This window comes from Melozone crissalis, unplaced genomic scaffold, assembly GCF_028551555.1.
Source record: "Melozone crissalis strain CALT ecotype California unplaced genomic scaffold, PUWL_Pcris_2 ptg000056l_1, whole genome shotgun sequence".
NCBI classification, from domain to species: Eukaryota; Metazoa; Chordata; class Aves; order Passeriformes; family Passerellidae; genus Melozone; species Melozone crissalis.
The window spans coordinates 9,561,432-9,574,979 of NW_026535834.1; the positions used below are offsets into that span (position 1 = coordinate 9,561,432).

Sequence of the window (13,548 nt, forward strand, 5' to 3'; positions counted from 1 at the left end):
CTAATTAGCTTTTTCATTTAAAAAAAAAAAACCACAAAGAAAAAAAGGAAATTACAAGGCAAATTAGAAATCCCAATTTTATCTGATTTTGCTACGTCTCTTCCTCTTCTGACACCATCTCAACACTGGCATTTTTTATATTAGATTTTAAAATAGCACCAAGCTATATTTATGCTAAAACTATTCTTTAAAACCTATAAAATAGGTTTTTAGGAATAGTTTTAGCATAAATAGTTTTTAGGTTTTAAACCCCTGCCAAGCTCAGTCTTTGCTCTGCTCCTTTGTCCATTTGTATTTTGAGAGTCACCAACTACATGAATGTGGAACTTGAGTTTTGTAGGACTGTGGTTCATTTTTATGGGATAAGCCATGGAAGTCCTTTAAAAGAAAGTTAATATTTTTTCCTTTTTCCCCAGAATATTGAATGTTTTCCGGCACTGGGTCGAGCACCATTTTTATGATTTTGAGAGGGATCTGGAGCTGCTGGAGAGGCTGGAGACCTTCATTTCCAGTGTCAGAGGTGCAGTAAGGGGGGTCCAGTTCCTTTCCATGTTTTGGTACAACTTCCCAGGCTGCTCCTGGTGGATTTTGGGCCTGAGAATACCTTTACACACATGAGTAATTTTAATGCCTTTAATTGAGCTGTTTATGAGGCTTCCCTTTACATGAGGAAGCTTTGGCCTGGAGCCTGAACAGCTCCTAAAAATGATTTCAAGCATGAGGATAATAATACTTTAAATATATTTCCTTCTGGACAGCGTGGTCATCCTTGCCTGAGTCTGTAATTCAGGCTGTCACCTTCCCCTTCTCCATAGAGAATTCCTTCCCTTTTGCTTACTGAGCTTTTTCCATCCTAATTTTTCCTATTTATACAAAGTTCCAACTGAAAATCATTAATCTTTCAGAAGAGGATATTGGGCCCATTTGGTATTTCTTCTTTATGAACTAGATTTTTTTTGGCAGCCTTTGTGGAGGGCAGCAGTGTTGGCTTGTTTAATCCTTTTCCTGGCAATTCCAGGTTTTCATTTTCAGAGTGCCAGGTCTTACATTGGGCAACACAATTCTGAAACAATTAAAAGACCCTGGACACAGGGTCACTTTTTCCCACACCAAAACTGTCAGAGGATGTGGTTAAATAGAACAAGTTTCACATGTATTTATTTGTCAGCTGATACAGGTGCAGAAACCCATAAGGAAGAAATAGGGAAATACAAAGCTGGTTAATTTACGTGCAGAAATGCAGAATTCTGAGTCTACATTCAAATTTCTGAGGAGCTGGTTTGACTAAATTGCCAAAAGTCCTTTAAAATCAGAGTTTCCAAAATGGTTTGGGTTGAAGGGAGCTTAAAGCTCATCCATCCCACCCCTGCCATGGCAGGGACACCTCCCACTGTCCCAGGGTGCTCCAAGCCCTGTCCAGCCTGGCCTTGGGCAGTGCCAGGGATCCAGGGGCAGCCACAGCTGCTCTGGGCACCTGTGCCAGGGCCTGCCCACCCTCCCAGCCAGGAATCCCCATTCCCAATATCCCATCTATCCCTGCCCTCTGACAGTTTGGATCCATTTCCCCCTGTCCTGTCCATCCATCCTTTATCCAAAATCCCTCCAACCTGAGCTCCAGTTCCCAAATAGATTTATCTACAAACTCAAAATATTCCCTCCCCAGAGATTGCTCTGTAATATTGACATTTATGAAAGAACATGAATTTATTAAAAAGCAATTTATTGTAGCAAGATCGATGCACTTTTCCCCTCTTGGACTTGCAGTTTAACCCTCCCCTCTGTCAGTTTAAAGCCAAACTTAGAGCAGCATTAAAAAACTCGTTTATGGGGGATTTTTTTTTTTAATGATATCTCTTCCACAGGAAAATCCATGAAGAAGTGGGTGGAGTCCATTGCCAAGATCATCAAGAGGAAGAAGGCGCAGGCAGACGGGGTGAGCCACAACATCACGTTCGAGAGCCCGCCGCCGCCGCTGGAGTGGCACCTGTGGCGCGTGGGGCACGGCGAGGCGCTGGAGCTGATGACGCTGCACCCCATCGAGATCGCCCGGCAGCTCACCCTGCTCGAGTCAGACCTCTACAGGCACGGCCCTCTCACACTCTGCTTTGGTTCTCTCGGGGTTTGGGAGCACAGGGGAGGCTGAGGAGGGCAGGAGCCTGAAATGGAAAATGTAAAATCTTTCCTATTGCATTTATGGGGTGCCCCGATGAAGGAAGGAGTGATGAATCTGACTCCATGTTCTCACAAGGCTCATTTATTACTTTCTAATACTATATTATATTAAAGAATGCTATACTGAACTATACTGAAGAATACAGGAAGGATACTTACACAATGCAAAAAAGATAATAATGAAAACTTGTGACTCTGTTTCCAGAGTCCTGACACAGCTTGGCTCCAATTGGCCATTGAGTGAAAACAGCTCCCAGCAGAATCCAATGGAACAATCACCTGTGGGTAAACAATCTCCAAACACATTCCACATGAGCACAACACAGGAGAAGCAAATGAAATAAGAATTGTTTTCCTTTTCTCTGAGGCTTCTCAGCTTCCCAGGAGAAAAACCCTGGGTGAAGGGATTTTTCAGAGAATGTGACTGCCACACCCTCCCTCCAAATTGTCTAATTTTGAAATTAAGGGGCTCTCAGGCAAAGATACAGAATAGGCAAAACAGTTCTTTACTAGGAAAATTAAAAATACAAATGCAATGGTACAAAAACAGAAAACAAACCCCTGCCAGAGCCAGACCATGCCCTGTCCCCTGTGTGTCAGGGGGTGTCCCAGCCCCATCCCAGGGGGGCTCAGCCCTCCTGCAGTGCCAGCTGTGGCTCTGCTGCAGCAGGGATCCTGCACAAGGGGGGAGTTTTCCTCTGCAGCTCCAGGGCTGCTGCAGATGGGCCTGGGCTCCCTCTGCCCATGCAGGGCAGCAGAAAGCTGCTCCTCTGGCCATGCAGGGGGCAAAGGCTGCTGTGCTGTGCCAGGCTCAGATTGGATCCAGGTAGGAATGCTTGGCTCCTCCCCTGGGCGGAGCATCTCCCCATGGGATGCTGGGATGGGATCAGCCCTGCAGGGACACTCAGTGGCCGTGGACAGCAGAGATCTCCTGGAGGGAGGGTTGGCTGGGGGAGAGATAAAGAAAAAACTGCCCCAGGAACAGAGAGAACTGCCCCATTAGTTAGGAATAGAATATGCACCCCCATTTCCAACCCAAGACAGGTTTTCTATTTTTGATTTGGTTTTTTTTGTGTGTGTGTTAGGTTTGGGATTAAAAGTGCTTGAGGTGGTATTTTTCGTGTTTGGACTTAGGTGTTTATTATTTTTTATTTATATTATAGTGTTATAAGTCCTGAGTTTTATAATACTTCACTACTAAGTTACAAAATCACTTTGTTTAGCTCTTTCTACAAGGTTTTTTAAGGATAAACTGTTTAATTAAGAAATGACACTTAAATTATTTTTACTTTTAACTAAATAACTAATTATTTGTGGTTTGCAACGTGGATTTTTATATCTACTTATACAATACTACTTAAACTCATGAAGAAGGTGAAGAACTAGCTACTGCTTTAATACTTCTATTTTGTTTTAGATATATTATTCTGTTTTAAAACTTTAAACTCTGAGTTTTCTCCTATGTGATATTACACATTTCTATTTAAACTCTACACTCATAATCTTAGTGCTATTATATAATTTTGGAAGCTTTCTCTGCAGCTTCAGGTTAAATGTAGTGTTTGTTTGGGGGTCAGTGTCTTTCAAGACAGAAAGTCTGAAGTTCTCAGCATCAGGGTTCCAACACTCTCACACCTTTTTGTCATTATTTCACCTAAAAAATGCTCCTCATTCACACCATCGGTCAAAAATACCCTGAGACTTCCAGAGTTTACAGGAAGAGGTTTCTTTGCTGTGTGCTCGATGTTAAAATATGCAAAGGAGTGGAAGAAAAGAGTTTTCATCTCCATATGAGACTTGTGACAACAGAAGTGCTGGGGGGATAATTCAGCAGTCTCACAAAATTCAAATTATAAAATCCTGTTCCTGCTGCAGTGATGGGAGGTTTTGTGTTGAAACCAACCTGTTGCTACAAGTGCTTCATCTTCTTGTTTTCAGCTTTTAACTCTTTTGAGGTTGTTTTCTTGCCCTTTCAGAAGATTAAACTCACTCCTTTGTAATCTCCTTATCTGAAAATGCTTCTTCAAAATTATCCAATTTCAGTTAAGATACAAATGTATTTCTTTCTGTACTCAAAAAATTGGGGTTTGTAGTAGATGAGGTGGGATTGCATTTGTGAAATAACAGGTCATGATTAAGGGGAGAAATAATATTTTAATGAAAACACAGAAATGACAGTTTTTATTGGTACTGAGCATTTTCCTCCTGTTTTGTCATTGCCAGGGCTGTGCAGCCTTCTGAGCTCGTTGGCAGCGTGTGGACGAAGGAGGATAAGGAAATTAACTCCCCAAACCTCCTGAAAATGATTCGTCACACTACAAACCTCACTCTGTGGTTTGAGAAGTGAGTGCAGGGCAGTGCCACTGAGCACTTCTCCCCTGGATGTGCTTTGGGCTTTGCTGGTTCATTTCTGCCAAATCCTCCCCTGACTTTCCAACTGGAACATGTGTAAGATGTGATTACAGAAATTCATACTTGAGATTCTGGAGAGAGAGCCAAAATCTGCATGCTGGATGGGTTTTCATGGAAAAAATTTGATTTAATAAGTCAGAAAGTGTCAGGTTTTATTCCTGAGCGTTTCTCAGATGCCATCTTTTGATCAGGTGCATCGTGGAAACGGAGAACTTTGAGGAGCGAGTGGCTGTGCTGAGCAGGATCATAGAAATCCTGCAGGTCTTCCAGGACCTCAATAATTTCAATGGAGTTCTGGAGATTGTCAGTGCTGTGAACTCTGTCTCTGTCTACAGGCTGGATCACACATTTGAGGTGAGTTTAGGGCATGGAAGAGGAAATTAAATCAGAATCCAGAGCTGGGTCCCACACGGTTCTGCAGTGAAATCCGTTGTTGGCAGCAAAGCTTCCCTGGAGTAAAACAGAAAAAGAAGAATGTGAATAAAATTATTTGAGTTTTATATGGCTCTGAAAGGCAGCACAAAGCCTTGAACTTAAAATCAAATGTTTAATTTTTATTAAAGACCAAATCTTATAACTTTAAAGTTAAAATAACAATGTGTTTTCAGTAATCTGGAATGTTTTCTTTGGGATCCACATGACTGAATTGTTGGGGGCTGCAATCCAGAGCAAACCATTGTCACAAGAGGTTCTTTGAAATCTTCATTTCAATTCCCAAATTATGCTCATAGAGCCAGGGATTTACCTTGTATTTACTAACCATGCAAATGGTTCTTTGAAACTTTCATTCCAATTCCCAAATTTTGCTCAGAGACCCAGGGATTTGCCTTGGATTTGCTAACCATGCTGTTGAGAACATTTCCATCCCTATTTTTTTTTTTTTTTTAATTTTGACAACTCAGGCACTCCAAGAAAGGAAGAAAAGAGTTTTGGATGAAGCAGTAGAATTGAGCCAAGATCATTTTAAGAAGTATTTAGCTAAGCTCAAGTCAATCAACCCTCCCTGTGTGCCTTTTTTTGGTAAGTGACATCAAATTTTTGGTGTGGTGTCACTCTGAAGTTGAGTTTGCTGCAGATAAATGGTTAAAAACTGCTTTTTTTTTAAATCAGGAATATACCTAACAAATATCTTGAAGACAGAAGAAGGGAATCCTGACTTCCTTAAAAGACAAGGGAAAGAATTAATTAACTTCAGTAAGAGGAGAAAAGTGGCTGAAATCACAGGAGAGATTCAGCAGTATCAAAACCAGCCCTACTGCTTACGGGTTGAGCCAGAAATCCGGGTAAGCAGCCATGAAAAATCCCTTTGGGGACTGGAGAGGGGGAAAATGCCAGATAATCTTCTAACACTGGACTAATTTTGCATGAATAGTGATTATCAAAAGAGGGGGGAGCAGTGGGTGGTAGACAACAAAGGACCACACAAAGGAGCAGCCAAAAGTGGTGAAAAATGACATTTTGAATCACTGAATTATGAGTATTTCATTAAAAATTTCTCTGTGTGCTTATTTTTAAAATATTCTTGCTACTTGTTTCATTCAGAAATTCTTTGAAAATCTCAACCCCATGGGGAAGATACCAGAGAAGGAGTTTACAGATTATCTGTTCAACAAGTCCTTGGAGATTGAACCTCGCAACTGCAAGCAGCCTCCTCGATTTGTGAGTTTTTTATTGAAATTTCATGAGAACACCCTGAGTTGGAAGGGAACCACAGGGATCATCAGGTCCAATTCCTGCAATATTTAATTAAAATTAAATTGCTAAAATTCACTGACCACTATGAAAATAATACACAGTTACCTCAATAAGCCAGATAGATTTTCTTCAGAATTCCTTATCCTGAGTTGATTTTTCACCTAAACTTCATTTAAAAATACTTCTGCTCCTGATGTTTGTCACTACTAAAATATATTACCTTTGTCTGATTTTATAACTCATTTTTCCAACCAAAACTTGAAATATTGCTGTTAAATTTGTATTTATCATAGTCATATGATAAAATATGGAGCAATATTTTTTATCTCACAATACCAAGAAGTCTTATATTAATACTGATTACAATATTACTTTTATACGTATGTTCAGTTTTCTTTAAGATAATTTATATTTTTGTTTTGTCTGAATATTTGATATTATTGCAGAAACTGCAGACTTTACCAGGTGCAACCCTTTTTGCTGAAGAAAATACAGTTCCATTTAAAGGAGTAGCAATTTTGGGTTTAAAAGCCCAGCTTCTGGAGCTCAGAGTTCTTTTTAAGCTGGAAAATCACAATTTGGAGCACTTGGTTTTTATATGTTGTAATTGCCTGGGGAACTGGAGCCATATCTAATTTTTTGGAAGAGCTATAAATCATTTTTGCCATCTCTTGTTAGAGGAATGAGTAAGATGATGTTACAAATGTGGCAAGAAAACACCAGAAATTGCTGTTGCAAAAATGCTTCTGACAGTAATTTTATTAAAATATTTTCTAAAAATAGGAGTCCAGTCAGCTGGGTAGGGATTCTTGACAGCTCATGGTTTCCAAAGAGAGAGAATCTTACTGGAATTTCAGGAAAATCCGGCTGTGGGTGCTGCAGTGTGCTGGGCACCACTGAAAGATGGGGACATAATTCACTTGGCAAGGCTCAGCTTTGAGCTGTGCTGGATTAACCCAAGCCTGACCAGGCTGGGTTTGTCCAGGCTGGTGTAGGAATTCTGTCCTGGATAAACTGGAGGACAGGGACACATTTCCAAGTGTGTCCTTAGTCCTGGATGTGTGCAGGGCCCAGTGACCCTCTGGTTTTGCTGTTTCTGTGCTGTTGCTCTGGGGCTCTGCTGCAGCTCTGAGGGACACCTGAAGCAAATTTTTATTTCCCAAGGCTGTTTTTCCCGCTGTTTTGTCCTGGACTCTTCATTCCTCATACTTGAGGGGAAATAAAAGATTTCTTCAGCTGCATCCCCAGCTTCCCAGCAAATCCCTGCTGTGTAAATAACGCTGCAGCTCCCATCAGCTGTACCCCTGTGCTGCTCTTGGAGAAATACCTCAAAAATACCTCACAGGGCCTTGGGAATGCTGCAGTGGGGAATGCCAGCAGTGTTGGGAATGCTGCAGTGGGGAATGGCAGCAGTGTTGGGAATGCTGCAGTGGGGAATGGCAGCAGTGTGGAATGCTGCAGTGGGGAATGGCAGCAGTGTTGGGAATGCTGCAGTGGGGAATGGCAGCAGTGTTGGGAATGAGGACTGAAAGCAGTGTTTGGGAATGCTGCAGTGTGGAATGGCAGCGGTTTTTGGGGATGTTGCAGTGTGGAACATTGCAGTGTTGGGAATGCTGCAATGTTTGGAACGTTGCAGTGTTGGGGACGTTGCAGTGTGGAATGTTGCAGCGTTGGGAACATTGCAGTGATGGGAACAGCATTGGGAATGTTGCAGTATTGGGGACAGTGTTGGGAACGTTGCAGTGTTGGGAACGTTGCAGTGTTGGGAACGTTGCAGTGTTGGGAATCTTGCAGTGTTGGGAACAGTTTTGATAATGTTGCAGTGTTGGGAACAGTGTTGGGAACATTGCAGTGCTGGGAACAGTGTTGGGAATGCTGCAGTATTGGGAACAGTTTTGATAATGTTGCAGTGTTGGGAACATTGCAGTGCTGGGAACAGTGTTGGGAATGTTGTAGTGGAATGTTGCAGTGCTGGGAACATTGCAGTATGGAATGTTGCAGTTTGGAATGTTGCAGTGTGGAACATTGCATTGTTGGGAACAGTTTTGATAATGTTGCAGTGTGGAGTGTTGCAGTGTTGGGAACATTGCAGTATTGGGAACAGTGTTGGTAACGTTGCAGTGTTGGGACCATGTTGCAGTGTAGAACGTTGCAGTGTTGGGAACGTTGCAGTGTTGGGACCATGTTGCAGTGTAGAATGTTGCAGTGTTGGGACCATGTTGCAGTGTAGAACGTTGCAGTGTTGGGACCATGTTGCAGTGTAGAATGTTGCAGTGTTGGTAACGTTGCAGTGTTGGGACCATGTTGCAGTGTAGAACGTTGCAGTGTTGGGAACGCTGCAGTGTTGGGACCATGTTGCAGTGTAGAATGTTGCAGTGTTGGGACCATGTTGCAGTGTAGAACGTTGCAGTGTTGGGAACGTTGCAGTGTTGGGACCATGTTGCAGTGTAGAACGTTGCAGTGTAGAATGTTGCAGTGTTGGGACCATGTTGCAGTGTAGAATGTTGCAGTGCTGGGAACGTTGCAGTGTTGGGACCATGTTGCAGTGTAGAATGTTGCAGTGTAGAACGTTGCAGTGTTGGGACCATGTTGCAGTGTAGAACAGTGTGGAACCTCGCAGTGCTAACAGCCCCCTGTCTCCAGCCCAGGAAAACAACGTATCCGCTGAAATCCCCGGGGATCAGGCCCAACACGGGCAGGCACGGCTCCACGTCGGGCACGCTGAGGAGCCACCCCCTGCCCCTGGAGAAGGAGCCCAGCAAGATCAGCTTCAGCAGGATCACCGAGGCCGAGCAGGAGACGGCGGCGTCGGCGCCCACCTCCCCCAACACGCCCTCAACGCCGCCCGTGTCGGCCTCCTCCGAGTTCAGCGTCTTCCTGGACATTGACCTCAACAGTTCTTATGGTAAATGGCAGCTTAGCGTGGGTTCGTAATCGTGGGTGCTGTCCCCCAGGCTTCCCAAATGTGCACCAAGATTTAAAAAAATTAATAGCAAAATGAGAAGTAATTAAATTAATTCCCAGCGTGAGTTAAATTCTCCGGTTCAGAAATGTTTTACACAGGAAATTCTCATTCGTGTTTGCAGCAGATAAACTTGGGGGTTTTTCTGATCTCTCAGGTTATTCAGGCATTTGTTCTGTGCTGCAGTGCAGTGGTTGTGTCTGGAAATGGTTTAATGGATTTTTTTATTTCCCAGGTAACAACAGCATCTTCGCTCCTGTGAACTTGCCTCAGTCGAGTGAGTGTTGGAACTCTGTTAAATTTTAACTTTGCCTTCCCTGGGTTCAGGAGAGCTCGGTGGGGATTGAAATCTGAAATCTGGGAGGATAATGTGGGCTGCATTCAGAAGGGCTCCTTTTAGATTAGATGTCCAGTAAAGAATGTAAAGCCTGAAACTTAAACTGCTGGTTTAGTTTGGGTTGGGGTTTTATCTGCAGGCTCTCACATGATTTTCCTTCTGTTTTCAAATGTCCTTGATGATTGTTTTGTTTGACTAAAGGTACAAATAAAGCAACTTGATAATTTCCTAATCCCACATGGTGAAAACAACTGCTCTGTTGCTGGGAAGGAAGAAACACATTTTGTACCACATCTGTGAGGGATATCCTGCATTCACCTGAGTTTTCAGCTGTTCTTTTTATTTATTCCACACACATTTTTTAAAATATGATTAATTTATTTTCCAGCTGGAGAGCACGGGCCTGATGTAGACACAGAGCTCAGTGCACTCCTAAGAGGAAAACAAAGGTGTGACAGAAATCACCAATACAAGTCAGGGGCTGTGTTGTGTTTTAATTTGAGGATTTTTTTCTCCCTCTGTAAGAACTCAGTTGGAGTTCCCTGGATTTATATTCCTGTCTCTCAGTATTGCCTGCAGGCTGCTGATGCCTTTTTTTGATACTGGACATAGGAGAACACTTTGTGAGGCCTAGATCAGATAAAGCAGTGAATTAAAGAAATTCCTGTTGCTGAAGTTACTGGTTCACGTTGCTGTGGAGCACAAAGATCTTACTTGACTTGCTTTGAGTTTGGTTTGATATTCCAGAATATGTTCCTCAGGTATTGCACAAGGAGTAAAAGATCTGCTCTTCCCTCTCCAGAGACTTTCTTCAGCTCCTGGGGGAGCTTCCCTAAACTGAGTGATGAGCCTCAGAACCCCCCTCCACTTCCTCCACGAAAAAAGATGGATCAGGATGCTTCCAATGCTAAGGTATTGCTGTTCTGTATTGAATAACTGTGGTGATAAATTGGGGAATATCTAAAGTAATTTCTCTTGGAAAAGACCTTGAAGATTGTCAAGTTCAGCCATTGATCCAAACAGGGCTCTGTCAGTCTGAAAGAGTTTGAGATGCAGAGCTCCAGTTTCCTGTGTTCAAGTTTTGCATTCCCAGTGTCCAAACCCTGCTAGGAATTTCAGGAACAGAGTGTTCACATTCCCATCAAGGGCACAGCTGCTGTGCTTCTGACAGCACCACTAGCAGAGGTCAGGAGAACTCCTCGTCTGAATGAAGACTGCTCTTTGTCCAAGCATCTGGACAAGGGAAATGGCTTCAAACTGAAGGAGAGCAGGTTTAGATGGTGTGCTGGTGTTCACTGGGGTCTCAGGATGAGGGAAGAGACCTGGATCAGACTCCATGTTTCAGAAGGCTGATTTATTATTTTATTATATATATTACATTAAAACTATACTAAAAGAATAGAAGAAAAGGTTTCATCAGAAGGCTGGCTAAGAATAGAATCAGAAAGAATGATAACAAAGGTTTGTGGCTCGGGCTGTGTGTCTGAGCTGGGCTGTGATTGCCATTAATTAGAAACAACCACATGAGGCCAATCACAGATGCACCTGTTGCATTCCAAAGCAGCAGATAATCAATGTTTGCATTTTGTTTCTGAGGCCTCTCAGCTTCTCAGGAGGACAAATCCTAAGGAAAGGATTTTTCATGAAAGATGTCTGTGACAAGTCGGGATGTTGGGAATTGGGAATTCCTGGGTGGGAGGGTGGGCAGGCCCTGGCACAGGGTGCCCAGAGCAGCTGTGGCTGCCCCTGGAGGTGTCCAAGGCCAGGTTGGACAGGGCTTGGAGCAGCCTGGGACAGTGGGAGGTGGGGTAGGAATGGGATGGGAGGGGCAGGAATGGGATGGGATTTAAGTTCCTTTCCAACCCAAACCATTCTGGCATTCCGTGCTCCCCGTTTCTTACACCTCCCTTTCCTCCACCGCAGGGAAATTCCAAGTCGGATGACGATCCTCCGGCCATCCCACCTCGGCAGCCGCCGCCTCCAAAGATCCAGCCCCGCGTTCCCGCTTACAGCGCCCCGCTGGAGCAGCCCCTGCCGAGCCCTCCTCCTCCTCCTCCGCCGCGGGACCCCGTTCCCGACACGCCGCCGCCGGTGCCGCTGCGGCCGCCCGAGCACTTCATCAACTGCCCGGCCACGAGCCTGCAGCCGCCGCCGCTGGGCCGCTTTCCGCGGGAGCCCGAGTGGCTGCGGGAGGCGGGCTCCGGCCCCAGCTCCCCGGGCACCCCTCCCAGCACCCCGTCCCCGCGGGTGCTGCGCCGCTGCTGCGTCCTCAGCGCCAGCCACAACAACCTGGCGCAGCCGCCCGTGCCCCCCGTGCCGCCGCGGCACAACTCCAGCCCCCAGCTGCCCAAACTGCCGCCAAAGACTTACAAAAGGGAGCTCTCCCACCCTCCTTTGCACAGACTGTCTTTGCTAGAAAATGCAGAAACTCCTCAATGACCTTAGCCATGGTAGTCATTGACACTGGAATACTGTTTGTAAAGTTCCTCTTTTTTTTTTTTTTATAATTTATTCAGAAAAAAAAAGGCAGTGTATTTTAGTATTTTCACAAATTATGCTCTTAAAGTGCTGCTGATCAAAAAAAAAAAAAAAAAAAGGTTTAAATTGGAAAAAATTCAGCCTACACACATTCCAGCCTGTGTGGTTGGACAGCATTACCCTCAGGTGAGCAGCAGCATTGCCTTGGTTCACATCCTCAGTGCCGACCGTTCTGCCAGGACACAAAACAGACCTTTTGCACTGTAAACTACACTAAGTGAATTTCAACTGACATCATTTAATTGCACTGAGCCAAAAAAAAGGTGCGTCTGTGGATTTTTTTTTCAAATTTGAGCACTAGTGGCCTTTCTTTTAATTAAGGACACCCAGCAATGGGATGATCAAACAAGACAAGGATCCAGAGCGTCACAGATTTGAAACCTCTGACCACTTGCCTTGAGGTTCCTGAGTGACAGCTCCTGTTCTGGAATATTCTCATGCCATGTCTTAATTGCCATTGATTTGCTGCTGAAGACAAAGAAAAAAAAAATAGGTTGAAATCTAAATACCAAAATATTCCTTTGGTGTTGGTTCTTTGGAGAAAGGATGAAGGAGGAGTACCCGTCTCGGATATCGGGGAGGATCCCGGGTACTTCACGTGCATCCTGTTCAGATGTGCCTTTTTGTTTTGATAGGCAAAGGTGTCTTAAGCTAAAGAGTTTGTCTGCTGTTGTGGAGAACAAAGCTATGCGCCTGTACAATTGTTTATATTGTATATTTACAGATATGCTAATGACGTGTATAAATTGAAGTTGACTTGGAGGCCTATAACACAGTCTGCTACTGCTGGGGCTGGATCCGGCCAGCAGCGTTCCCTCTGGCCTGGGACAGTCCTGCCTTCCAGACCTAATAACTCCCTCTAGATCCACACCTAACTCCTGAATCCACTTTGGAAATCGGTAGCATTTAAACCAGCAAACACTTAAAGCTTTATTAAACTTTTTAAACTGATAAGTGAATGGAACTTTTCTTTGCCAGTCGAACGGCCGTGTTTGAACTGGTGTGAGAGTGAGTCTGTTTTACTGGTAGTTCTGTAGCAGCATTTATAAAGTGGCCTTCACAAGCCACATTTTATTTACTGGTTTGTGGCCTTTTACTGTGCTTTGTATCAGAGTTCTTAACAAGATTAATAAATCACCCCAGTCTTAATTTTTAAGAGCTTGAGCAGTGCGTGTTCCTTGCAAGGACAAGGTTGGGAATTGCATTTTTGACAATACAAAATGCCCCAATTTTCCATGCTGCTGGTCTCACTTTGGCTCATCCCAGGCTTCCAAATCACACTCCAGCTTCTCATCAGTCTGCCTAAGCTGCTCCCATTGTCTTGGGCATTCCATTTGGAAAACTCTCCTTTTTGGAAAGGAGATAGGACTGAAGAGGGATGTTAATTAGAAACCCCCTGAGTTGGAAGGGATCCATCAGGAGTCCAACTCCT

General features: G+C 44.0%; 1 protein-coding gene across 1 annotated transcript in view; it reads left to right on the plus strand.

Moving 5' to 3' along the window:
* The window catches only part of SOS2 (SOS Ras/Rho guanine nucleotide exchange factor 2), a 52,669-nt gene extending 39,416 nt beyond the window's left edge, over positions 1-13,253 (plus strand). Inside the window, exons 13-23 of the mRNA XM_054286869.1 lie at positions 417-520; positions 1,863-2,082; positions 4,396-4,515; positions 4,776-4,938; positions 5,487-5,604; positions 5,695-5,867; positions 6,127-6,243; positions 8,923-9,184; positions 9,477-9,518; positions 10,381-10,490; positions 11,502-13,253. Coding sequence (XP_054142844.1) covers positions 417-520; positions 1,863-2,082; positions 4,396-4,515; positions 4,776-4,938; positions 5,487-5,604; positions 5,695-5,867; positions 6,127-6,243; positions 8,923-9,184; positions 9,477-9,518; positions 10,381-10,490; positions 11,502-12,017 — 1,945 coding nt within the window. The 3' untranslated portion in view covers positions 12,018-13,253. The remainder of the gene's footprint in view (positions 1-416; positions 521-1,862; positions 2,083-4,395; positions 4,516-4,775; positions 4,939-5,486; positions 5,605-5,694; positions 5,868-6,126; positions 6,244-8,922; positions 9,185-9,476; positions 9,519-10,380; positions 10,491-11,501) is intronic.
* Positions 13,254-13,548: the final 295 nt, after the last annotated feature.